The sequence below is a fragment of the Bombyx mori genome, chromosome 9 (genome assembly GCF_030269925.1).
Source record: "Bombyx mori chromosome 9, ASM3026992v2".
Lineage (NCBI taxonomy): Eukaryota > Metazoa > Arthropoda > Insecta > Lepidoptera > Bombycidae > Bombyx > Bombyx mori.
In genome coordinates this window covers 5,280,845-5,308,752 of record NC_085115.1, presented here as the reverse complement: position 1 = coordinate 5,308,752, position 27,908 = coordinate 5,280,845, and the positions used below count along the sequence as shown (strand labels likewise).

At 38.6% G+C, this 27,908-nt stretch overlaps 1 protein-coding gene across 3 annotated transcripts in view; it reads right to left on the bottom strand.

Moving 5' to 3' along the window:
- Positions 1 to 2,261: 2,261 nt before the first annotated feature.
- LOC101737439 (uncharacterized) overlaps positions 2,262 to 27,908 on the bottom strand; it is a 232,867-nt gene continuing 207,220 nt past the window's right edge. For 2 of the 3 annotated variants that reach the window (XM_012689934.4, XM_062670056.1), the window contains exons 4-7: positions 26,760 to 26,941; positions 9,277 to 9,475; positions 6,657 to 6,763; positions 2,262 to 6,356 (exon numbers count right to left, since the gene is read on the bottom strand). In XM_012689934.4, the coding sequence (XP_012545388.1) occupies positions 6,234 to 6,356; positions 6,657 to 6,763; positions 9,277 to 9,475; positions 26,760 to 26,941 (611 nt within the window). In that variant the 3' untranslated portion in view covers positions 2,262 to 6,233. The remainder of the gene's footprint in view (positions 6,357 to 6,656; positions 6,764 to 9,276; positions 9,476 to 26,759; positions 26,942 to 27,908) is intronic. The other variant, XR_009973797.1, reaches the window with a different exon arrangement.

The window sequence follows — 27,908 nt, the reverse complement described above, 5'->3', positions numbered from 1 at the left end:
TCGACAATAGTTAAAATTAACCATGTTTTAAATATTTCTTTTTTAACATAGCAACATTATTTATTTTTATAAAATTTAATTTAGCGCCATCTAGGAAGACATAGGTGTACTCTAATGCGAAAGTGGCAAACTCATACTTTTTGACCTACCGCTTTAAATTGTTCGTTTGCGGCTCACGAGATGGCACGGGATTTTTATTTCCTGTTTTTCTTCGTGATATTAGATCATAGATGCCGCTGTTTTGCATTTTTAAAAACCATTTTCAATTCCATACTCTAAACTCTAAAGATTCTATCAAGCTTGAAAATGTTTACAAAAATAAAAAATGGACGCCTTGTCGTTTTTGATTTAATTGTAGTGCATCGAGCACATTGGTAATATGAGTATATATTGTAAAAATAAGTACAATTTAGTCTATTCCCAAATTGTACCATAATTATGTAGTCCTGATTTTTTTTCCTCCCTATGCTGATAGCCTTGAGATGCTATTTCAGCTTCTCCTTGACATGTAGGTGAGCTCACGGGGCTCAAACCGGGTGTGATGCTAACACTGACCCTAGCAAGAGCAGTGCTTCGCAGAATCTACCACCAGATCGGAAACGCGACCCCCTGAGAAGATCCGGCGAGAAACTCAGTGGGCTGTGTCTATGGGCTGGTTCACTCGCAATCGACGGGTTCGACGAGGACGGTGACCGGTGCTTGTGGTACCTAAAAGCACTGTTAATCGATTGGGAGGATCCGTAATGACGTGTTCAAGGCGACGTCAACTGTTTAGCATTCGGTCTACAGGATCGGTTATGTAAATCTCCAAACAATGGACTTGTCTTAGATAAGGGTATTTTTCTGCCTGTTTGTTTTTATATTTTTTTTCGTTCTTCTGTAGTAGTAGTATTTTTGTAAATTGCCATTTTTTTTTTTATTGCTTAGGTGGGTGGACGAGCTCACAGCCCACCTGGTGTTAAGTGGTTACTGGAGCCCATAGACATCCACAACGTAAATGCGCCACCCACCTTGAGATAGAAGTTCTAAGGTCTCAAGTATAGTTACAACGGCTGTCCCACCCTTCAAACCGAAACGCATTACTGCTTCACGGCAGAAATAGGCAGGGTGGTGGTACCCACCCGCGCGGACTCACAAGAGGTCCTACCACCAGTAATTACGCAAATTATAAATTGGTACCCGCCTGCGGGATTCGAACACCGGTGCATCGCTCAACACGAATGCGCCGGACGTCTTATCCGTTAGGCCACGACGACTTCAGAACTTGCTATGGACAGTGTGACCAATTGGTTGTTTTACTTTCATACCTCACTCTCCCTCTACATGTAATTATATTGGTACGATGCACTGTGACGTCTTGGCGTTTTCTATATATCACATTTGTATAGCACAGTAATTGTACGGTTTAAAGGGTATTCCATGTCCACATCCATATATTAATGGATACTTCGATCATCTTCTTTTCCTACATATTCGTTGGTAGCCTAATGGGCTATTCTAGTTTCTCGGGGACGGGTAGTTGAGCTCACGGGCTCAACCTGAGAGAATTTGTTAACACTAGCCCTAGCAAAATTGGTGCTTCGCAGAATCTACCACCGAATCGGGATCGCGTTACCCCGTTGCCTTGGTCGAATATGTAATTAGTACGTAATCACGACAAGAGGGTGGGTTATCATGTCATGCCGCTTTAACAAAGTAGCGTTCTGATGCCACCTTTAGATACTTACGTATCGGTTCTAAATTTAAATTGTCGTGAAGGTCGACGTTCCTCACTTACCATGGCTATCATGTAGAAACGGGATTGGATGACCTGGAGAAAGCTTAAGTGCACGCGGGCCGCGTGAGCTTACACTACTACATTTGCGTCATGGCGAGACGTAGGTTAGCAAGTTTTGTAGTGTCACCTTGTTGCACCTTATCGATCATCAGTTAAGGTTGACAGTCGCATCGGAGTGCCGGAAGGTGTGAATTATGATTTCTGTCACATTAAAAAAAAAAGAGACCGCTATCGAAATAAGAATTAAAACCGTAGCGTTAATAGAAAACATAATTCATTAACAAGCAAAGCATTAATACTTGTCGTTTCCGCGCAAGGGCTGATTTCTGATTTACAAATGTAGCGGAGAAACAAAATCAAAATTTTGTAACTGAATTTTTAAGGGCTCCCATAATAGAAATCACGGTTTTAATTTTCAATGTTACGCGTATGTTTAACCACGTCAGCTGTATAGTTTAGGGATTATTTCAAAGAAAACACAAAATGCACAAAAAAAGTTGTATTACACAAAGCAACACTCATATTCGCAACGCATTTTCTTTTTGATACCTACATATATTTTTGTTTACATCCAATTACAAGCTCTATCTAACAATGCCTTGCATTTGCTTTACACCGATATTCATTAAATTTATTCAATACATATCTAGAAACAAGTATTTCTACTAAACTAGTACATACAGTAGATATTATAACCTAAAAATCAACCTATGTGGCGACATTATAAATTTTGGAACGATATATAAAAACAGAATTAATTTTTTGGGTTAAATCTTAGTACAAGAACGCATGTAAAAAGTTTATCAATGTAAATGAACAGAGTATTAAAACAGAAACATGACTTTTTGGCGGGAACACGAGGAGTGACGTTGTGTGATTTGTTTTTTTTAATTTAATGTTTCTTTGGGTTCCATTCTACATTTGTACATGAAATAATGGTAGTTAATTAAAGATTTAGTATCTTTTTCCTTATGAATAAGGGATTACAGGTGACCAAGAGGCCTTTCCAGTTTCATAAGGACAGGTGGGTGAGCAAGGGCTCAGCCAGGAGGCGTGGGATTTGCTAACACCCACCCGAGCCCCTCCAAGGGAGACCTAACAACTCAAGAGCAACTGCTTCGCGAATGAATCTACTACCGGATCGGAATCGCAACCCGCTAAGAAGATTCGGCGAGAAACATACCGACTGATGCGGGCGTTAGGAGGTTTAGCATCTGTTAAAGTGTGCAAGTATGGGGAAATTAAACAAAGGCGCGAGATATAGCTTGTCGAGTACTTCCAAAAAATAATATTATGCAGGTATAAGATAGCTCATGCTTTTTTTATTTATGTTTTAATTTCCGCTGAGAAACTTAACGTACTAATAACTTAAAGTTTAATCTTTAAGTTTCATTAAGACTGAAGACCCGAAAATTACGGAAAAGTTTGACTTTACGCCTTATGGTATACAATAAAAATAAAATATGTGTTGATACATACATACAATTTTTTGTATATGTACATAATACAAAAAATTAGCGAGAACCAACTTCAACAAAATAGAATGAGAGAATATCATTCAATAAATTTCAATACAGTTAATACATTCAATAAATTTTTTTGCTGATCGATCACTCAAAAAGTGACCGTTACTTTACTACTATGATCTAATATAGAATAAAATTAAATGTAATATTGTTTGCAATATCAATTCATTTTACTAAAATAATATAATGCCTATGTGAACTATAGTAAGGGAAGTTTTATACAACTCCCGCATATTCTACTTGACTACGTAATAGAGTTTTAAATAGTGCGGAAGGTAATATTACGAACTATGTATGTTTTAAACATTGCTAGGTAAAATTTTCTTGCAAACATATAAACATAAGATGACAATATCTGAGACTAGAAGTTTATTACATTACTTTTTTCTAAACAGTTTCGCATAAAAAGAAATTACGAAACTAAGTACTCAATTACTAATTCAACTATTTTCTATACTACAGTTACTTTTGTTAATAGTATCGATTATTTATATTCTACAACATTGCCTCACTATTCGCTTTCATATTCAATTGTAACATACATTATACTAGTACTTTAGCACAAAGCCTTAATTAATACACTTTGATTATTTAATAACTCATTACTAATAACAACATCCTTTACAAAAATTTCATTGATCACAATCTAAAATTTGTAGCATTATAAAAAGTGATGATAGAAGGATACAAAATTATAACTACCTAAACATTTTATATTTATTTATTTGGATCATTGGCACGTACATACGCGCTTTGAAATCGACTATTATTTCAAATTCTCAAACCGATTTAAATGAAACATTAAATGTACTAAGCTTAATTAATACACCGGTACCACGTAACCACGAACAAAATGGTATTGCTGTGTTGTGGTGAGGTCTGTTTATAACTACTTTGATATGTACACAATAGATACTTACAAAGCTTTTGTTTAACGCATGTAATGATAAAAATTTAAAAACTTTACGAATTGTTTTAAACTTTGGCGACTATTTATAATAACATACACTACTACTATTTACCGAGTTTTTACCACTCATCTCATGAGTTCGCTATTTTGCTGAAAAGCGTGGTAAACACCCGTCTACTTCTTGTTAAAGTATGTACTTTATGTAAAATGTTCCTACACTCATTCTGAATTATCTAGTAATTATGGGATTAGTGTAGCATATCCAATAATTCAATCAAACATACGTCGATCTAAATTGTCCAAGATAACAACAATCTTATGTGACAACTACCAAATATAGTAATCATTGTTTTCAAAGCACTTAGCATATTTGGCACAGTGTTGGAAGATAAATGATTTAAACAAAATTTAATAACCTACAATAATTCACTACAAATACTAATTTACTGTTACACCCATATTTATAGATATTACATGGTATATGATAAGTATTTAACCGTACTAACTATTACAGAATACCTACTATTTCAATAGATCATGGTAGTCTACGAAATTATCTACTGCAAATATTGCGTAAGAAAGAAAATATAAAATCATTTGAAATGTAAATTTTCTAAAACAACGAAACAACATTATAAAAACTATTTTTTTTTCAATTCCTACATTTGTATTTGTGAGTTCACTGAATAAATATCCTTAAATCTACAAAACACGACATTTAATCTAGAGAAGGGAAATATTAGACCCATAAAATACGTTTATAGATTACGAGATACCTGAAGATATGATCAGTAGATCCAATAGAATTATTAGTAAAATTTGAATGTATATTATAGACAACAATAAGAAGCTCATCATTGATATGATACAGCGAGAGAATATTATGATAAAAGCCGACCAAATTGAATTCTTACCAAATCGGATCGGATTTCAAAACGGGCGGGTGCTAAGTGAACAAGTCCCATGCGAGTTTGGTCAACTCACAGAAAAACGTACACTTTGTAGTTTAATCTTCGATCAACAACAATTGTTGATCGAAGAGTTTAATACTTACTATTTAAATTTGGCCGTCATGATTTATGGACAGTTTTATTCTTATGAAAAATCTGGTTTTTGTAAATAAGACAATATTAAACTAAATTTACGTATAAATCGATGCCTCCAATGAACACTACTCTAACTCAAAAATTTGAAATTTTCGTTTTTCACGCAAATCGCTTCAGTATGTTAAAAGTATTATAATTAATCATTATTGATGGGGAGTAAGAGTAACTCAGCTAGTTACACAAAAAAACCATTAATATATCTGCAATAATAAAGATTTTATCAACTTTTTCGTTTAAACGCTCCTCCTGCAAATCTACGAATTTGGAGTTAGCGTAGTGTTCATTGGAGGCATCGAAATGGAAACTATTTATACGTAATAGATTTATAAAATAAATCTAAACACTTTTTGAAATTACATGCGCATCTTCGGATAAGTTAGTGGCGAGTACATTCACGTACACAACTTAAATCTAATTCACACTTAAGAGTCCAATAAAGAAATTATCGCAAATAATATGAGTACTCGTCTCACTGGCCGCCGCTAATGCCACTCGAACATCCCTTATGTCTACCAACATAGAAGTCATGCTACAAATTCAATTTAAATACTAATACTATTTGTAGAGTTACCACAAATACCTTTGGTTATTTTGGGTCAAGTCATAAATATAGATACCAATATACTCGTAGATACCAAATAATCAATTTTTATTTTAAAAATAAATGATGAGCATTATTTTTATCACTGTACATTATTGTGACTAATTTTTATAAAACGACCTCTGGATAAAGTATAAGTAAATAACGTATTTATATTGATTAAAATCTTTAGGAAATGGAATATTCCGCTTACACTAACTTTATAATGGTAGACATAATTTCCCAGTTATCCAACAAGGCATGGTACCTTCTAGCGACGAGTCGATCTCTGGCGGTCGGTGAAAGAGTGTCTCATTTATTTGCGGACCCCGCGCTATGGGTCCACCTCATGGCAGACCTCCATGTAGTCGGGGTCATGCATGATGTCCTTGATCATGTCCTTGAGCATTGTGTACCGCGGGAACATCGGGTACACCTTCGAGCTGCTGTATTCCGACTGCAATTAAATAATACAATGCATCATATATTTTTGATGGAATGGTTTTTGTACCATATTTAATAACCCATATTTAACCCATACCCATATTTAATAACACTGTTGATTAATTTGGATTTAGCAAAGGCTTGACAGGATTTGACCATTAATCATGTAAAATATTGCGTATCTATAATAATATTAGTATTATTATTACATATTGGGAACAGAGAGCCACTGACCTAGGTCTACCTAAGTTAGGACATTAGTCTACTGAAAGTAATATGACGTTTAAGAAACTATATTTAAAAATCCACACACCTTTAATTCTCTGATGAGATTCCTCAGGCCGGTGTATTTCTTGAGTAGACGGTACAGATCGTTAGTCATTTGAGTGTTCTCGGTTTCTATCTGAGATGTTGTCATATCTGGAAAACAAACGTTTAAATTATACTAGCTTTTGCTCGCGACTGCGTTCGCGTGGAATAGTTACTTTGGCTTAACGCTAAATTTTACCCCCCACTTCATTTACGTAGAAAGTGAAAATATTTTGAAATATTCTTTATTGGTGCTCCACTTGTATGGGTCTCATGATGTTATATAGCCTATAGCCTTCCTCAACAAATGTGCTATCTAACACTGAAAGAATTTTTAAAATCGGACTACTGGTCCTGAGATTAGCGCGTTCAAACAAACAAACTCTTCAGCTTTATAGTATAAGTATAGATTTAAGTAAAATTAATTGCCACATGTATGATGGAGCTTCAAAAAAAACGGCTCGATCCATCAAATCTTCTTCATTGTGTTCGTAGTTTGACAGGACAAGGTTTGTATGAAAGATTTTTGTTGAAAATCAATCGAAAAAGTTTAATGGTATTTTATATTGACAGAGCAATGGCGTTGATTGAGAGTAACCATCAGATGCATGTAACTACGAAGGCGTTAAATAAAAAAATAAAAAAGCAAACTTTGTTAAATTATTATATTTTATTAATAGTCATTAGGTTGAGTGTTTATCTGTCAGTATTTATAAAACCGCGACTGTAAATGTGCAATAAATGTTACAATAAACAATTAGCACAGAATATGAGGAATATATGTACGTTTTAAGTAAGGATTTCAATACATAATTGCGTTTTCTGATTGCATTAAAATCCACTTAATGATTTTTACAAGGTTTCAATATAAAATAAAAAAAATAAACATATGGAGTCTGAAATAAGAAAAATAATCACTGGGTCAAGAATATGTTTTTCTACTATTTCCGCCTATTCCTACCGTGAAGTAATAAGGCGTTCCGGTCTGAAATATACGACAGCCTTTATACTATACAATTGAGATTCAGACTTCATGTCTCAAAAAAGTGGTACCATTAACATTCTGATTTACATGGGCTCCGATAACCACTTAACACTGATTCCACGATAAGCTTGTTCCCCATTTTAGGCAATAATTAAAAAAATAAGAAATATAAAAAATAGAGCATCTACGTTAACAAAAGTCTTGATTTAAGTGTCGAATATTTGGAAATATTCACCACACGTAATAAGACCAGAACTCAAAATCAAAAAGTTTTCGCACGAAGGGTTCGAAATCATAAATGGCGAGGGTAAATACATAAAGCCGTAGAGCACGGAGGTCTGGCGGGCTTACTCGTTTTATTGTTTTGTGCTTAATTCGTGCTTAGGGCGGACTTGTGGCTGCGACGCTTAATTTGGCCCCGAGAACCACCCCGTTTCATTCAAACAATTAGGATTTATTATTCGCAAAAATTAATTAAAATCTGGTTTATTGAATGGAACGAGTCGAATGAGTTTGTAAGAAAATTAGTTTTTTTTTTAAAACGTATGATTTTACGAAAACAACCTTCTTGGAATTGGTTCTATCTGTTTGAATACTGATTCGAACACATAGAATTTAATTAACAATTCAACAACAAATTCAATTTGAAGAAAGGAATAATATAAGCTAAGAACACAATTTGAATAAAAACTTCTGTTGCAAATTCATACCGCATACCCTTGACGGGATTGTTCAATTACATTCAATACGAAAAGTATAAGAATCAGATTGCAGCGACGTCGAAATGTAATTACACGAGCGGTGGTTGTACTAACAGTCGTTCCAAGATTTTCCTTTCGGAACAAATATTTGGATTAAAACTTGGCTTAGCGCCAAACCTTTACGGTGTAACCAGGTTTCTTGTAGACGCAAACCAGTAGTTCGCATTGTCGTTTAGAGCGCATATAATAGTAAAAGCTGGAAAGAAATTGGAACTTGAAATTGGTTTTTGAAAAACTGCAAAATTTCTGTCTGCAATTGGAGTTTGTTTTTTTTTTTCTTTTTTTTATTGCTTAGATGTGTGGACGAGCTCACAGCCCACCTGGTGTTAAGTGGCTACTGGAGCCCATAAACATCTACAACGTAAATGCGCCACCCACCTTACCCCACCCTTCAAACCGAAACGCATTACTGCTTCACGGCAGAAATAGGCAGGACCTACCTATAGGTGGTACCTACCCGTACGGACTCACAAGAGGTCCTACCACCAGTAATTACGCAAATTGTAATTTTGCGGGTTTGATTTTTATTACACGGTGTTATTCCTTCACCGTGGAAGTCAATAATCTTATTTATTTCATAAGTATTATTAAAAAATTATTAGAAATTTGTATTATTACAAAAATTGGTACCCACCTGCGGGATTCGAACACCGTTGCATCGCTACATACCAATGCACCGGACATCTTATCCTTTAGGCCACGGCTATTTCAAAACTTGTTTATCAACTTGTTTTATTCGATATCCATTTTACATTTTAGACATTTGCAGACCGTTTAGAAATTTTAATGATCCAATAAAAATTATTATAATTACCAAATTTTATAGTTTACGAGTATAGGGCTAGACCGAAGAGTGTGAAAACCATATTCAAATGTACCGTTCAGACGCTCTATCCGCTCCCTTCGATCAGCAGCTTCTTCTGCCAGTTTCTGAGAAGTTTTAACACCTTCTCCCGATTTCTGGGTTTTCTCCATGATGGCACAAGCACGAAGTACAAAAGCGGGAACAGTTTCTGCTTTCTCCTGACGGGGAATTTCTACCAACGACCAATACTGGGTTTCCAAGCGTATGACGTCCTGCAATTGATAAAATAATAAATAATATAGGCAAATAAGTACTTAGCACAATAACGTGACGACTCGAAAAATAAGAAGAATATAACGCTTTTTTATTAGCCATAACAGTTTTAAAATAAAAATGAAATGTCTCTTTTTGTTGGTAATTTTGCTAAAAAATATGCAAATTTTATATATTGATTTCAATAGTACAGCATTTACGTGGTAGGTCACGACACATGTAAGTGACAATAACTTATTGGACAAGAGCAACTCCTGAGTTTTTTTTTTGTTGCATTGATGGGTGGACGAGCTCACAGCCCATCTAGTATTAAGTGGTTACTGGAGCCCATAGACATCTACAACGTAACCGCGCCACCCACCTTGAGATATAAGTTCTAAGGTCTCAAGTATATGTAGTTACAATTCTAAGGTCTCAAGTATATGTAGTTACAACAGCTACGGTTTCTTGAAGATTCTGCTTAGCAGTGAACCTGCATACTAAATCAATGGTAAGGGCTTGTCGTCTTAAAAGTACACGTAAAGGTTCTACATAAATGAAAACATTTTGTAGTATTTATCACAATTTTGAATCTTCAAAATTTAATCAACAAATTAATAAACTTTAAAACTGAAACAGTTGCGACATTTAATCCGGCGATATTATTGAATAAAATGATTTGTACATATTATTATATACCTATATACATACATAACACTCAAGCCACATAACAAACACTGAGACTTCACTCCTATAACAATAAATGTTGCTGTAAAATAAAGGATCTTTGTTGAGAATTGTTAATTAGCGTTTCGTCTGTTCAATTTTGCGCCACTTAGCTCTTGTCTCGCTTATGAGTAAAGATGACTGGCAAGTTCTTACAAAAAACAAAGCGTTTCTTAACAGTGCCAACTAAATTGATGTTCAAAGTGCCTTCAATTGAAAGCCGTCAATGAAATTGTTCTAAATCTTAGTTTACAAATGTCGTTGGTTTTGATATCTGTATCAACGGGAGGTATTTTTATTCTGAATTTGCTCGTACTCTCGGAGAACCGAGAGAATAATACATTCGACGCTTGAAAGGCAGACGTGACAAAGCGACAATAACTGCTTTGTACATAAATGATAGGCAACAACCATATTCGATGCGCAAAAAAAAATATTTCTAGGTCTAACAGCCTGGCCACGGGACATTCGCCGATACGAATATTCGCGCGGTGCGAACGGCGAAGCGTCTAGCGACTAAAACAAGCGCATAGAAATGTACCTAACAAGCCACGCGCACCGGCGACCGGCGAAGCGACCGGCGAAATGTACCGAGCGAATCGCGCGATGCGGCGGGCGAGCAAAACAAATGCATGAATACGGACGGCGCGAGCCACGGAGTCGAGCGGTAGTCGCGGCGAATAGTACAGTGATTAAATGAGTTTAGTTGTTTTCGCCGCGAAAAATGAACGCCGAAATTTTTATATTTTTTATTTATTTTTTATTTTATATTTTTAAAGTCGTCGTGGCCTAACGGACGTCCGGTGCAATCGTGTTGAGCGATGCACCGGTGTTCGAATATCAGGCGGGTACCAATTTTTGTAATGAAATACGTACTCAACAAATGTTCACGATTGATTTCCACGGTGAAGGAATAACATCGTGTAATAAAAATGAAATCCTCAAAATTATAATTTGCGTAATTACTGGTGGTAGGACCTCTTGTGAGTCCACACGGGTGGGTACTACCACCCTGCCTATTTCTGCCGTGAAGTAGTAATGCGTTTCGGTTTGAAGGGTGAGGCAGCCATTATAACTATACTTGAGACCTTAGAACTTATATCTCAAGGTGGGTGGCGCATTTACGTTGTGGATGTCTATGGGCTCCTCCTCCTTGCGTCGGTTTCCTCATTACTGAGGGTCGTGGTCATGGCCTTGAAACAGATTGTTTTTTATAGTGCACCGCCATCTGTTCCTATCTGCAGCTGAGTGCAGAGCATCGTGCACTGTGGTATCCAGGGCTGCACGAATCTGGTCCGTCCAACGGGTCGGGTTCCTGCCTCTTAGTCGCTTGCCTTCGACCTTTCCAGTGACCATCAATTTCTCTAAGTTGTCACTGTCTTTCCTTGCGATGTGGCCAAAGTATTCAAGAATCCTTCGCATGCAAATGGTGGAGAGTCTAGTCCGGATCTTCAACTGAGCTAGGATGGATAGATTGGTGCGGCGTGCGGTCCAGGGAATACCCAACATCCTCCTCCAGCACCACATTTCGAAGGCATCAATCCGATTGCGGTCAGCTTTCTTTATAGTCCATGTCTCTGCTCCGTATATGAATATTGAAAACACTAGTGTGCGGACTAGGTTGCTCTTGGTGTTCATAGAGATATTTTTGTCCTTCCATATTTTGTCCAGCTGAGACATGGCACCTTTTGCCATCCCAATCCGTCTACGAATTTCCGGTTCACAAGAGCCATTGTTGCTGATGTTGGAGCCCAGGTAAACAAAGTTGTCCGTTACTTCTAAATTAAGTGTACCGCTGAGCTCCAGTCTGCCTGTGCGATCAACGATCATGACCTTCGTTTTAGATCTGTTTATCGCGAGTCCGAGGTCTTTGCTAATGCGCTCCATCCTGTCCAAGAACTTGCTCATCTCGATTTCGCTGGCTGCCAGGAGAGTGGTGTCGTCAGCGTAGCGTAAGTTAGAGATTTTACAGCCTCCGACGGTAATACCACCATCCCATCCATCGCATGTTTTCCTGACGATGTATTCGCCGTAAATATTGAACAGGATGGGTGACAGGATGCAGCCCTGCCGCACGCCCTTGTGAAATTTGAACGAGTCAGATGCAGTCCTATCGATTCTCACTACTCCCTGGCTGTTGTAGTATAATGACTGAAGGAGTGCAGTAAGGTGGCGAGGGACCCCCAACTCTGTGAGGACATCCCACAAGCAGTTCCAGTCAACACAGTCAAAAGCCTTACTATAGTCAACGAAACACATGATGACCGGCGTGTCGAATTCGTAGCACTTTTCCACAATCTGTCTCACGTTCAGTATTTGCTCCCTCGTGCCCTTGCCTTTTACAAATCCAGCTTGTTCCTGCGGGATCTGCCAGTCCAAATAGTAACGAATCCTGCTGTTTATTACATGCAAAAGAACTTTGCTAGCGTGAGAGATGAGGGCCAGGGTGCGGTAATTATCACATTTTCTAGTTGAACCTTTCTTGTGCAGTGGGATAATTACAGACCGCGTCCAGTTTTTGGGCCATTCACCGTTTTGCCATACGTGATTGCAAATCTTATGGAGTACATCCAAGCCATTGTCACCAAGAGCCTTGAGGATCTCCGATGTGATATCGTCAGGTCCGGGAGCCTTCTTTGATTTGAGCCGGTCGATTGCACCCGTTACCTCTGATCTCAGAATATTAGGCTCCAATTCAAGATCTTTCCAGTCGAACCGGCTTTCGGTAGATTCATGGGGAGCTTTATAGAGTTGCTCACAGTAGCCACGCCAGCGTTCCGTGATTTCGTGCAGTTCATGCAGTGGTAGTCCTTCAGAGTTTTCTATGACCCAAGATTTGGGCTTGAATTTTCTACTTAGCAGACGGACTTTCTTGAACAGATCTGAGGTTTGCAGCTTTAGCGCGTGTGATTCCACCTCTCGACATATGCCCATAATAAATTTATTTTTGTCTCTGCGGCATTCTCTTTGGACTGCTTTACAAATCTCAGAGTATTCCCTACGTATCTCAGGATTCTGTAGGCCTCTGACTTTGACATCTTTTCTGCGCTGGATTAGGCTCCATGTTTGGTCTGTTATCCATGTGGATCTCCTGGGATCTTTTTCTCTTTGAGAGGTAACATCTACGAGGGCATCATTTATTTTACTTTCCAGATTCATCCACATAGATTCTGCATCCTCCGTCAGTGATAAAGGGGATTTGGCAAGCTTTGTTTCAATCAAATTCCGAAAATGAGCTTCTTCTATTGGATTTAGTGATCTAGGTTTGAGTCGTGAGTTTTGGTGGACAGCTTTAAGCCGGAGGGAGAAGAAGGCGACGAGCAGTGTGTGATCAGAACCACATTCGGCCCCAGGAAAGGTCTTTACATTTTTTACGGAAGATCTCCAGCGCTTGTCCACTAATACATAGTCTATCTGGTTTCTGAATCGATCGCCAGGAGATCTCCATGTGTACAGTCGCCTCTTATGGTGCTGAAACATTGTATTCGTAATACTCAGACCTCTACCAATACAGAACTCCGCAAGCCTTTGTCCACGTTCGTTTCTAGTGCCCAGACCATACTTCCCGATGACGTCGCTAGTTTCTGGAATTGATTCTGTGTTACCTATCTTGGCATTCCAGTCTCCCAAGATTACTGTGATCTGTCTACTTGGAATATCGTCTAGGGTTTTTTCAAGTGCATCGTAAAACCCATCGATATCCTCTTCCGTGGACTGAGCTGTTGGAGCATAAATTTGAACGATATTGAGGAGACAGGGTTTGGTGTTCAGCTTCATTGTTATTATCCTATCCGACACCGGATTGTATCCGAGGACAAATTTGTTCATATTCCGTGGTAAAAGTATTCCAACGCCGCTCCGGCTAGAGTCTTCTAACCCGGAGAAGTAAAGTGTGCTTCCTGACGAAGTCGTGAAATGTCCCTGGCCTCGTATATGTGTTTCGCTGAGGCCCAAGATAGGTAAGTTATGATTCTCTCTTTCTTTGTCCACTATGCTCAATTTGCCTGCTTGAAGCAGCCCATTAACGTTCCAGGTGCCAATGCGCTGATGGGATCGCATTGAGAAATTATTTCCTGTAGTTTTAGTGCCAACAGTAGCATGTCCTTCTGCAGAGGCCTGAAGGCTCGCCTCTTTGGAAGCTTCGGTAGCATACTTCACACCATCCGGCCCGGGTACCGAAAGGCGCCGGGCGTCAGCCGGATCACCCGACAAATCACTTTCAAATGTTTCTCTGTCCATGACTCTCTTGGGATGTAATTGTGGTGGGTTCCCACGTCCTTCCACATCAGTATTTCGAAGGGATTTAGTCCTTCACGGCAACTGGTCCCGCTCCGGGTCACTGGTTGGATCCGGGGGTTGGGTTATTTCCCGCCGCCCAGTGCTCGGCGTTGACATTTTACGGTAGGAATGTCCAGCTCTACTCAACCCTCCTCTTTTCTCATCCGGGCTTGGGACCGGCAATGGCAGAGTTAACGGGCTCCAGTAACCACTTAACACAAGGTGGGCTGTGAGCTCGTCCACCCATCTAAGCAATAAAAAAAAATTGCTGAAATACTAGCTAGACCAGCTATTTGGAAGTCTGGCCACCCAAAGTATTTCTCGTACTTCTTGTGGAATTCTCCATCTTTAGGTATACTCCGATTCTTATTCAAATCATGTACTTCACAATATTTTCCAAATAATAGGTCCTGAACCAAAAAGATATTAATTTGTAAGCAATATCGAGATAATTTCGATATAGACATTTCGCTGTCGGACTTCCTTACTAGTCGCGGCGGCGAACGTGAGTACCCGTGGCCTGCAAACGGTGCTGCACGAATGGTCGCCTCGTCCACCACTTCGCTGTTCGCACCGCCGATCCCCGTGGCCAGGCCGTAATAACATTTCAATCCTACAGCTAGATTCGTTAAAATATAATTCTTTTCAGGTACATATTTCAACTTTAAATTAGTCTACTGGAAAGTTCACGCATTGTCGCTTAGTCACGTTTGCCTTTCAAGCGTCGAATATAGAATGTGTTGTTGCATTTTAAAATCTAAAACAATTTATTACGAACACAGAGCATACTATATTGCACGAATATGAAATTCATATCACTTTGTTAAGGTTATATCGTCGTGAAGCGAAGCAGAAGTGTCTTTGTTCTAAAGTGCTTGTTAGTCGTCGTCGTTCACTTTTCACGCATCGATAATTTTATTCAAAAGTTGCAATTAAAGGGATCTCTGTTTTCACATTTAATATATTGTTTTAATAATAAAACAATTGTTTTATGAGAGAAGTCAGTTTACAGGTCACCTATTCCATGCCCTTCATGAAGCTAAGGATCGCAGCAGATGGAGGGAAATCGTACTGGAGAAACTGATGCAGCGGGGGAGTAACGACCCTCAGTAGGAGGAGGAGGATTTCATGGAACTGCAGTCGGGATAGAACCTTCAGTAACAGAACCTTCGGTAGGCAGCGGCTTGGGCAGAGCCAAACCCCTGGCATTGCTGACGTGCATGAGCGAAGGTCACCATCAGGTGGGCTGTATGCTCGTCTGCCTACACAGGCAATAAATAAATAAAAAAGTTGGCTATGCTCGACGATTTGTATAAATAGTGCTTCTAATAAGCAGAATGTGCATTTCCCCCCTAGTCTTTCATTTTATTACAAGGCATATTATTGCACTGTTTTATTCACAATAAAAAGTCAGGTATTTGGTATCTTCATATTTGTTAATGATGTGTGTTTGATTTCATAAAGGTACCCAAACTAAATCAACTGTCAAAGTAAAAAAAACTGCGTGTACTGGTGGTAGGACCTCTTGTGAGTCCGCGCGGGTGGGTATCACCAGCCTGCCTATTTCTGCCGTGAAGCAGTAATGCGTTTCGGTTTGAAGGGCGGGGCAGCCGTTGTAACTATACTGAGATCTTAGAACTTATGTCTCAAGATGGGTGGCGCATTTACGTTGTGGATGTCTATGGGCTCCAGTAACCACTTAACACCAGGTGGGCTGTGAGCTCGTCCACCCATCTAAGAAAAAAAAAAAACACTTTTCACAACACTTCATTTTGGTAAATATTTTTTGAAACAACCAAATAAATCGTTTAAATGCACAGGATCATTCTCGTTGCAGACCCATTTTCGGCGAAGCACAATGTTTTAACGCTACCCATAAAATCTACGGAGGGTAATTTCAATTTGCAATATTCATTTTTAAAGAATGCTGTTTTATAGGTTTTTCACTACCGGCCAGTTTTATTTATTGTTGTTTTTGATTCTGTTTATTAAAGCTACCATTAATAATTGTAAATAGACATGCTGTAACAATAACCGACTTCAAATAGAAAAAAAAAGATATTCCAAAACAAATTAATATACACTAAAAACAATAATCACCGAAATCGCTTGGCGTGATATTGAGTTATTTAATCTATTTGTCGCGCACGTACTTAATGCAAATTTAAGACTTATATGGTTTTCTCACGGATACCATTATCAGGACAGGACTAAATTGAAAAGGGAGCACACGGGAAGCGTCAGCTTTCTAATAAAAAGATAATCATCAAAATCGATTCACCTAGTCAAAAGTTTTTTTTTTATTTTATTTTTTTATTGCCTTTGTAGGCAGACGGGCATACGGCCCACCTGATGGTGAGTGGTTACCGTCGCCCATGGACTTCAGCAATGCCAGGGGCAGAGCCAAGCCGCTGCCTACTATTTATGAGGTAACAAACATTAAGTTGAGAAACTCCTCCTTTTTTGAAGTCGGTTAATAAAAGTCAAATGCGTCATCAAAGAGTCAAACATATACAATTCTTCCTCGGGCGGGAACGCGTCTTATTTCGGGCGTTTTTACTTTTCTTATTCAGTGCAGAAAGCTACGGAAGCTCCACCGTCTCCGGAGAGTTCACTTGAAGAAATATAATGAACGCCGGAGACCAATATTTTTTTTTAATAAAGTTTTCCCCTTGAGCTTCATTAATTCCTTGTATCTAAGTATTATGTAGTATTACATGCTCAAATAAAATTTATGTTGAGTAATTATTTTATCTGCGCTTTTAATGTTGAATTTTTATTTAAGTTTCAAAACGTTTTGTTTTGTTACTTGTCCTGTTACGTCAATAGTGAAGTAGTAAATATGTAAAGTGCTTCTATTGAGAATTTCTGATGACTCTATTAAAAATTTCGCTCTTATTTTTTTTTTCGAAAAATGTATTTTCATATTCTTTCGCACTCTAAGTACTCTAAGTAATCTCTAAGTACTATTCTAAGTTGTTGGAATAATTTTGTTTTTAAATGAATAGAATGTAACACAGATAATTTAAGGCTAACGTTTTAAAGACAACCTAAATTTTTTTATTGCTTAGATGGGTGGAGGAGCTCACAGCCCACCTGGTGTTAAGTGGTTACTGGAGCCCATAGACATCCACAACGTAAATGCGCCACCCACCTTGAGATATAAGTTCTAAGGTCTCAAGTATAGTTACAACGGCCGCCCCACCCTTCAAACCGAAATGCATTACTGTTTCACGGCAGAAATAGGCAGGGTGGTGGTACCCGCCCGCACGGACTGACAAGAGGTCCTACCACCAGTGATTGTATTTGTGCTAGCTAACCTATACTGATTAAAGTTTTTGGCTAATCAACATGACGAAATACAAATAAATAAAGGCCAGCAAGCAGCAGATGAACAGAACGAACATACGGTTGGCCGTGTTAAGGAGCTTTAAGAAAAGAAAACGAATTCCGCTCAGTTTGGGAATTGAGGTAAAACTGTCAGTCGTTTAGTTTGCGACTAAAATAAGCAGCATAGCCAAACGCCTGCTCATGAGATTCTTGTTGTTAGGGATTTTGACATCGATTATCTGGAACAGCTGCGTTCATCGACAGTGCGTTTCCAGAGGTCTTTTTTCCCACGTACCATCCGGCTATGGAATGAGCTCCCCTCCATGGTGTTTCCCGAGCGCTATAACATGTCCTTCTTCAAGAGAGGCTTGTGGAGAGTATTAAGCGGTAGGCAGCGGCTTGGCTCTGTCCCTGGCGTTGCTGAAGTCCATGGGCGATGGTAACCACTCACCATCAGGTGGGCCGTATGCTCGTTTGCCTACAAGGGCAATAAAAAAAATCGTTTCTCCATCGGCAGCAGATGCTACTTTTTTCTTGCCTGTATTTTATTCATAAAATTTCATTCGATTTTCAGTGTTCGTGACTCACGGCAGTTACGAGTGTGGCCCTTAATCACATTTCAGTCAAGTATCTGCGCGAGTTCAAACGCTCTGTAGTCGGACAAGTGTTAGCAATATTATAACGCATCACAGCGGTATGCTGCTGTTGATTCATACACTATAGATTCGAACAGCAAATTTTGCGCAAATTTTCATATTTTTCCACTTTTTTCTCATGCGTACGTGTTCATTTCTACGCGACTCTAATCAATAATGGTACAGTTGTTTTTGGCAATCCAGTAAGATATTGAAGAGTTTGAAGAAGTCGATTTTCTTCACACAACCATTGACAGTCACAACGGAGTGTTACAGGGCTTATTAAAAGTTATATAAAGGAAATAATAATGTGAAACTACAGTACGTGACTACGTATTTGCGATACGATGAAGCCGTAATCGTGATGTAGTTAATTGCATATTGTAATAGAGCTATGTGTTTGATGGTATCAAGCTATTTGGATGCCATGAATATTTGCTATGATGTACGGGTCGTTATCGTTGATACCGTCACTGTGATTAATGCGAGATAATTGCATTCGAAATATATTAATTATATCCGAATAATTCGGATTGATAAACGAGGATGTCTTCAAATATCCAGTGAAGCGATTTTTTTTAGTTTTTATTGTTGTAAGCTGTGACAATGTTGTTCGTAATTCGGTTTTTGCAAGTGAATTAAATTTAAATGTGGGCTGTTTTTTTTCGTTCTTAGACCACAACCGGCGCTTGTATTGCTTTATGCAATTTCTTCCAGAATTCACAAGAAGTACGGTGATTTTTCAAGTTGTCCGAAATTAAGGTCAGTTCTTGTGTCTCATATCTAAGTACAAATTAATATTAACTCGTTTTTATTAATGTAACACTAGAAACATTTCCTATCGTTATTTGTGTTAGTCTATAAAAAACAAAAGTTGATTCAAATTGTTTTTCATTAGCCTTAATGCAATTCTTTAAGCTTTTTGGATATTTTTTGATTAAAATACCAAATTCTCCATGGAAAAATTCGTCATTGCTAATTTTATGGAGCCCACAAAACATTATGGCGTTTCGAGTATGCCGTAGTCTCTATAAAAGACCCTAAGGTATAATGAAGCGGATTAAGATCGGGACTAGATGAGGCCAGTATTCAGATATGGTGATGTCAGAAATATTTCTTTTCACCCCCGTTTATGTGGATCGATGTTTATGATCCGGTACTGAGTCTTGAAAGGATCATTCATATACCTTAGCGTTATTAAGAGGCTTATTTAGCTTCTGTTGAATCATATCATGTTACACTTTGGCCGATGATTTAATATCTTCTTCCAAAATGTTGGCTTACTTACTCCTTGATTTCAGTTAGACTTCAGTTCACTTCAGTTAGAAAATTAACTTTTTTTTCGAAGAGCTTTAAGTATTATTTAAAAAGTTGTGATATTTATCCGTACGCCCATAACTGGAATAGCCCGTTAGGCTACCAGGGTATAGGTAGGGGAAAAAGTGAAATTAAACACCATATTGATTATTCATTGCGATTATCTTTTAACTTTTAACAATGTCCAATGCATCTCTATAAGTCCTATGTCATCATTTAAATTGGTATGCTCGTTTCTCTTAATAAAATCTTTTGCAGGATTTCTTCGCATAATAATTCTTTACCTTTAATAGGTTTTTTTTTTCCACAGGAGAAAATCGCCGGATCCCCACCCGCGCGGCAGGTGGGGTATGTGGGAGTTGAACCTCACTAAAAACTCCTGCCGCTCACAACCGGCGCCCTACCTCGGACCGGGCCGGAGCCCAGTCGGGGCTATTGAAACGACGGCGGGATAGGGTTGACGCAGAGCACATTACATCCATCCCACCGTCCCACGGACGCCGGACCGGACCTTTAATAGGTTGGTCGACTTTTAGAACGAAGACTACATGGTTGGTCTGATTTTTCCAGTCCGCTTTTATAAAAATTCGTCGAAATACCAAGGGATGAAGTTTCCAAAATTGCATTTGGCTTACATCGTAGCTATCATAATTCGGTTCTCTATATCACCCTACTGCATTTCATGATCCCAAGGAAATTTATAAATGCGTGAAGCGAACATGGTAAAATGCAATGATAAATGTGTGAGATTGTAGGGCGAAAAGTAATCCATTTTAACACCAAAATCTTTATTTCAAAAAACCACTCTATAACATGGTAATAACAACTGATAACTGGCATTGGTATTCTTTTTTTAAAACAACTGGTATCGTCAGTATGAACAAACTAAAAACAATAAGAATAACATGCAAATAATAACTAAAAATACCGATGTTCTCACAAATTTAAGAAATAGTGTCAAATTCAAATCTAAAATTATTGTTTTATTAATTTAATGTAACAATTCTATATGGTGGCCAGACTCTATTTATAATTATGTAACTATGAAATTAAAAGTTGCGAATCATCACAGTTTTAACTTAAAAGACCAATGGCTTCACAAAATGCTACAAACGGAAAAGCCATAAATGATAATTGTAACTGATAAGACGAGGCGGTGTTATCATTCATTCGTCGCATCAACTGTGCACTTAGTTTTGATTTACGACTTGCCACATTTCGAGACGATTCCGGTGCGAATGAAATATTTTTGATTTATTGCTTGCTCTCTTACGAAATTCGGTGCTCATACTTCAAAATTTTGTAGAAAAATAAATTTCAAAGGTTTTTTTTAACGTTCGACTGTTTTTCTTATTTTTGCCCTTATCCCACTGTGTGGGTCTACGCAGCATGTTCACTTTTTCCATTCAAACCTGACATCATATCTGCATTCACATCTTTCTCTCGCATTTCCTTTTTCAAACAGTCCATCCATATATTTTTAGAACGCGTCCTCCTCACATCTTTGACGTACCTATGACTATGTGTCAAAATTTGAAATCACCTCAACAAAAGTAAAAAGTTTAATCATTTTTTATTTACATTTATTCGGATATACCTATGACCTTGCATGTTAAGTTTGATTTCTGTTTTCATGACTTTTTTTTATTGCTTAGATGGATGGACCAGATGGACTTTTTGTTATTATGGATTTCAGGTAGAAAACATTAGAAATTTGGTTTAAATAAGTTTAATATTCATCTAAAAATATGGAACCTAGCTCTGTACGACACACGCGCTTGGCCAGTTTTCACATTTACGACCCTATTGTCGCCATCGCCCAAGAAAATTGGGTACAAAAGAAACGTTATCTTGGTTATATATTTCCAAAAATGTCTGACGCGGTCACGTTTGTGTCTCTTGTTTATTTATGAAATACTTTGTCCTACCAAATGGCATTTACTTTGATTACAAAGATACGCGTTTATCATTTGTTCTGGAGAAAAAGACTAAATTTGGATACTTCCCGACATTGTCGGTTAAACAATGTTTGGCGACTGTGTCCTGAACCGCAGTATTTGGGTTTAATTTTAGAGTAAATATAATCTATGCGATTAGTATTAGACGGGAATGTCTTTGAGATTCATTAGATAATTTTCTCGCTCTACTGAACCGATAGCGCGGCCCAAATATCTTCAACCGATTTTTACTTACCTGCGATAAAAATAGAATTTCGAAACTACTTTTTTATTATCTCCGCATAAAAGAAAAAAATGTACGCGACATCAAACATTTACCAAGATTTTTAGATAAAAATGAGATCGCTCCTCTGAAAATGCGAATCTTTTGAGCGAATAAAACCAGACTTTCACCTTTCACACGAAAAAAAGTTGCTAAAACGTTACAAGAAAACAAAAAAAAAGGAAAAATTTGTTTGAATATTATTCACCGAGGGAATTCAGGAGTCACGTCCCTTTATTATGTCATGTACGGTGTCACTCAGGGACCACCGATTCATATTTGCTCTAGAAAAACGAGCAGGGCGCTTCCGTAGAATAGATATTATGGATGAAAATTATTGGTGCCTTAATCCTGTATATTCTGGGTATTTTTTCATAGCTTAAATAATATATTGTTTTATATGTGTGTCGTTTGCTTGATTTGTATCCGGGTGTTTTATATGTGTATATTTTAGTGCATGTATCAACAAGTCCATAGCTTCATAGTATTTAGTATTTTTTGGACCCCACATGACTGTGTATGTTATTTTCCCACAATTACGTTAATATTTCTCATACGTTTATTGCACAGACAGATGAACGAACTTTTTGGTCTTAACTGGTCACTGGAATCCATAAACATCATAAGATATGAGGTAGACCTCAAACTCACCTTTAGAAATCTAAATTTTATAGTATAACGGCTGTGTAGGACAGCTTATACTTTTAAACCGGACCGCAGTACTGCTTTTCGGTAGGAATAGGCAGGCAGGTTAATGGTACCTCTCCATGTGTGGTCACAAGAAGCCTTACCACCAATTTACGCAATTTGTTATTATAAAGGGTTATGGTTGAACACGTTAATTTTTGCGATAGAACGGGATGTCATTTTCGGAGAGCTTTTTAGAGAGCCTATTGTATCAAACTTGAAAAGGATATTGAATTTTCCGCTAACGCCAACATGACGGATCAATAGAAAATATTTTCAACGAGAAAAAAGTTTTTCCAAAAGGTCAACGACATCATTTTTGATAAAGTCGTGGAAAGTGAAAATTGTTTTTATCTTTTTTATATTCAAGACACACGAAATATAATGGGAGCCTCGAAATTCAGCCGGGGCAGGCCTGTTAACGCAGAGGTTGCCAAACGTGACTTGTATGTATTAAGGGCTTTATCACACTGGCGGAAAATTACACGGAGCCGTCAAGGTAGTTTAAACATATCAGACACAAGGATGTGAACTGACCCTTAAAAGCGAATTTCGAGGGTAGGTACGTGGTTCGGTTAGTCATGTTATACTTACTTAGAATGTTAAACTTGCTCTGTCCGGACTGACATGGTTTTAAATTTTTTTTAGTAATAATTAGTGTGAACATTAAAATTGTCTCGAAGCGAAAACAACTTTTCGCCAATTACAATACCATTTTAAGACAGACCGTGCTAGTACACTCCGGTGTAAAATAAATAAAAATCTGGAATAAAAACAAACGAAGAAAGACAAAAAGGATAAATTGGTACACACATTGAAAATGTATACTGATGAGTTTGTTGGTTATTTGTTTTAGAAGGTCCAGTGAAATTAACGATATTTAGTTATCTGACTTCATTGTTTGTTCATTTTCGGTTAGGACTTTTTTATGATTGATGGATTACTGGTGACCCGGAGGCCTTTTCAATTTCACCAGGGCAGGTGGGCGAACAAGGGCTCAGCCAGGAGGGGTGGGATTTGCTAATAGCTAGCTGAGCGCCTCCAAAGGAGACCTAACAACTCGAGAGTAACTGCTTCGCTAATGAATCTACTACCGGATCGGAATCGCGACCCGCTGAGAAGATCCGGTGAGAAACTCAGGAGGCTGATGCATCGTTGCCCAGGTCATCGTTAGGTCAACGTTCCTTATGAACCACGGAGCTCCTAGGAGGGCTAACCTGCAAAAGCGGAATTTTGTGGATTGGAGAGGGTCCATGTGTGAGCGGGCCGCGTGAGCAAGCACCACATTCGTGTAAGTCATGACGGGCCTTATGCAAGCTTTGTAAAGTGTCAACTTGTTCCCAAGGGACATTTTACTTCGCTTACAAATCATGGGGTAGAGTCTGCGAGGATAAAAGCGGCACGGTCGCGAATTGATTTTTATATGCGGGCGGAATCTCATCGATGCACCCAGGGTGACTCCCAGGTACTTGATCTTGCTGGCCCACGGTATGGGCTGGTCAAAGTGGGCAATAGGGGGTGTGAGAATCCTCCTCCTAATCCGGGAGGAAATCCGTGTGGAGTTTCCTTATTGAAATAGTACCGCTGCGCTTTTCGCTGATGTCTATGCGCCACTTTCGGAACCACTATCCTAAGGTTACGGCTGCGCTCTGGAGTTTCCTCGCGATTAGGCACTTGTTTCTACTCGAGTACTAAATGGGGAATGTTATTAATAAATAAACTAAATAGGAACACAGAGAGGACATAGCCTTGGTGGACTCCAGCTATAAGGGGTCGGGTTGAGAAGCGGGTTCCCTCGACTCGATATCGAAAAGAGCGGTTTGACAAGAAGTCCCATGATGAGCACGAGATTGTCCGGCACGCCCATGTTGAATAGCTTGAAAATCAAACTGAAACATAACGAAAAATTGCACCGATTTCTATAAAACTTTTGATATTTAAAAGCTACGATAAAAATGACATTACCTATTACGTGTCATTTCACCACCGTAATAAAATCTGTAGGTGGAACCTTATTTATTCATCATCACTTATTGTTTGTATTTCAATGACGGGACGCTTAGTCAACCTGGTTGGTGCTAAGTGTTATCGGACCACATAATAGATATGTAGCCAACGTGAATGCTGCATTGTATAGTAAATACGCATGTTTACGGTTTTGATTTCATTCCTTCATTGTGGAAGTTTATAAATACCTCATTTTATTACATAAATCACGAGTGTATGTGCCTGCAGGATATGAACACCTGATACACCCACCATGATACAAGTACCCCAAGTGTCTCAACAGTAGAAACTAACATATCAGTCAAGTAAAATGTTACTGTTACCTATTTACTTTAAATTTAATATCCTCTTATTGGAACGTTTCAAACAGTAAATCGTATTTTAGATATCTCAAACACACTCATCAACTTAACGCGATCACTACGAACTTCAGTACAATGCAGCTATATATTCAATTCGCTCCAGACATGGAGTAAATCCTCAGTGAGGCGCGTTAATTTCTAAACGCAATTACAGCTACCACTCGGGACCCAGTTGCACTAAGATGTTCTAATTTAACTAAGAATGTCTGCCATTCACAGTCGCTTCGCTCACTGAGATCCATTGTTTGGTTGTAAATCTATTCGGTTATTATTTATTCAGCGTTTCACGCTTAGAGTTACATACACATAAAAATGTATTTTTCTTGCGTTTATTTTCGAAGCGATGAAGCGTATTGTGGACTCGAAAATGTTTGATTATAAACTGTTGAAGAAGAATTTCATATCAGCTGCACACTATAGTAGAACTTTTGATAAGTTGTCAGAAAAAGATTAAAGGATTCTTAGAGGTTTGTTTCAAATTTGTATTATATTTTTGTCAAATATAGACTTTGTTGTCTACATGAACGAAATAAGTATTATTTAAAATTAGGACTTTAAAGCCATAGTGTTGACGGAGATAAATAAGCTATATGTGTTATTTATTGTGTTTGATTATAATTTTATTACACTATCTAAGTTTTAATTTAGAAATTGAACGAATTACAGAATACACATAATTACGTCGTAGAATGCTTCAAAGGCATTATTTAGTACTTTGTCAATTTAATTCATATTATATTGAGTGCGTCTTGTGCGGTTGTAAATTAAAATAACTATCTAAACCTACTTATTTACTTTTAGAAATATGATTTCTTAAAATATTTGGTGTCAGAGTATTTCTTGATTTATACCACAATTATTGTATGTTACGCGACTAAAGCCGATACGATAAGAAAGCAGCTAATAAGTCGCCGGCTCAAAGCATCTTGGAACCTGAATTCAATTACAGATAAATTGACGGGTTTGCAGATTGCATTCGAAAGTTCTTGGGACGGCGACTTTGAATTTACATTACATTCAATGAATTAATATGACAATATGATTACTTTAAAAAAATCAAAAGATGTTAAGTGTAAATAATCCAGACGGCTGGCTGATCTTTCGGCTGGTTGTAGGATCGTCAAGGCGATTCGCCCGGTCCTGGTGGATTGGGTGAATCGTGACAGAGGACGCCTTACTTTCCGGCTCAAGCAGGTGCTCACTGGGCATAGTTGCTTCGGTGAGTTCTTGCATCGGATCAGAGCCGAGTCGACGGCAGAGTGCCACCATTATGGTTGCGACTTGGACTCGGCAGAGCATACGCTCGTCGCCTGTCTCGCATGGGAGGGTTGGCGTCGTGTCCTCGTCGCAAAAATAGGAAACGACGAGTCGTGGAAGGCGACGTTCGACTTCTGCGAGTGCACCATCTCGCAGAAGGAGGCGGCGGGGCGCGTGAGAGACGCACAAGTCCGCCACCGTCGAGCGAGGGCCAGGGAGGCGGATCTCGCCCAAGCCCTGGCCCTCTAAGTGTTTCAGGTCCCCCTCACGTATCGGTCTGGGAAGGAGGGCCTAAGAAGACGACGTGCAAGCTGCTCTACACGTGTTTTATGCAAGAGAATCCGGGTGATGGAAGGCCTCGACCCATGCTAGTTCTGACCTAGCGGAAAGTGAAGGAGAACGCTGAGGCGTGAAAATCAACTGGCTGATGTTATATATAGGTTAGGTGTAAGTACAAGTAAAAATATGAACTGTGTTATATTTACCTTGATCATGGCTTTGAGTAATGCGTATCTGGTGAAGACGTTGCGTTGTGATTTAGACTCGCTGTATCTGGCCATTAGCGTGACTAGGGCCTTTTTGGCTATGTCGTAGTTCTCGTCGAGGCGCACCCTGACTGCACGGAGACGCTCGTTCGTCTCAATGACCTCTTCTTTAGTCTGACCGCCTGGTACAAATACAAGATTTAAGTGGATTAGTGGGTTAGCGGGATAATCATGCTTTTTTGAAAATAATTTTCTTTTTATTTATTGCTTAGATGGTTTAACGAGCTTACGGCTCACCTGATGTTAAGTCGTTACCAGTACCAGTTAAGTCATCGACAACGTAAATGAAGCTACCCAGACATGAGTTGTAAGGTCTCACGTTTAACAATACAACGGCTGTCCCGCCCTTCAAACCGAAACGCATTACTGCTTCACGACAGAAATAGGCGAGCTGGTGGTACCTACCCGTGCGGACTCACAAAACGCCCTATCACCATAGTAATACCATTCTCGGGCGCCTTTTATAGAGATTTCGTCTTATGCTATACCTACCACCAGTAATTACGCATATTATAATTTTAAGGGTCGAAGTCAATCGTGAACATTTGTTAAGTACGTATTTCATTGGAAAAATTGGTACCTGACGGCGGGATTCGAGCTATGCACTTTACATTCCCGGCATCGGTATTTCAACTGATAAACTACCCGCATTTAAAAATTTTAAATCCACATACACGCCTTTCGAATACGGGGAGTATCGTTTAAAGCGATAACTGCGTTAGTTAGTTACAGTTACAGTTACAGTTATAAAAACGTCGAATAAAACCCAGCGAGAATCAGCTATCGCCAAGTCGATCATAATCATCAATCATAATAAGTCGTCGTGGCCTAAAGGATAAAGTCGTCGTGGCCTAAAGGATAAGACGTCCGGTGCATTCGTGCTGAAGCGATGCACCGGTGTTCGAATCCCGCAGGCGGGTACCAATTTTTCTAGTGAAATACGTACTCAACAAATGTTCACGATTGACTTCCACGGTGAAGGAATAACATCGTGTAATAAAAATCAAACCCGCAAAATTATAATTTGCGTAATTACTGGTGGTAGGACCACTTGTGAGTCCGTGCGGATAGGTACCACCGCCCTGCTTA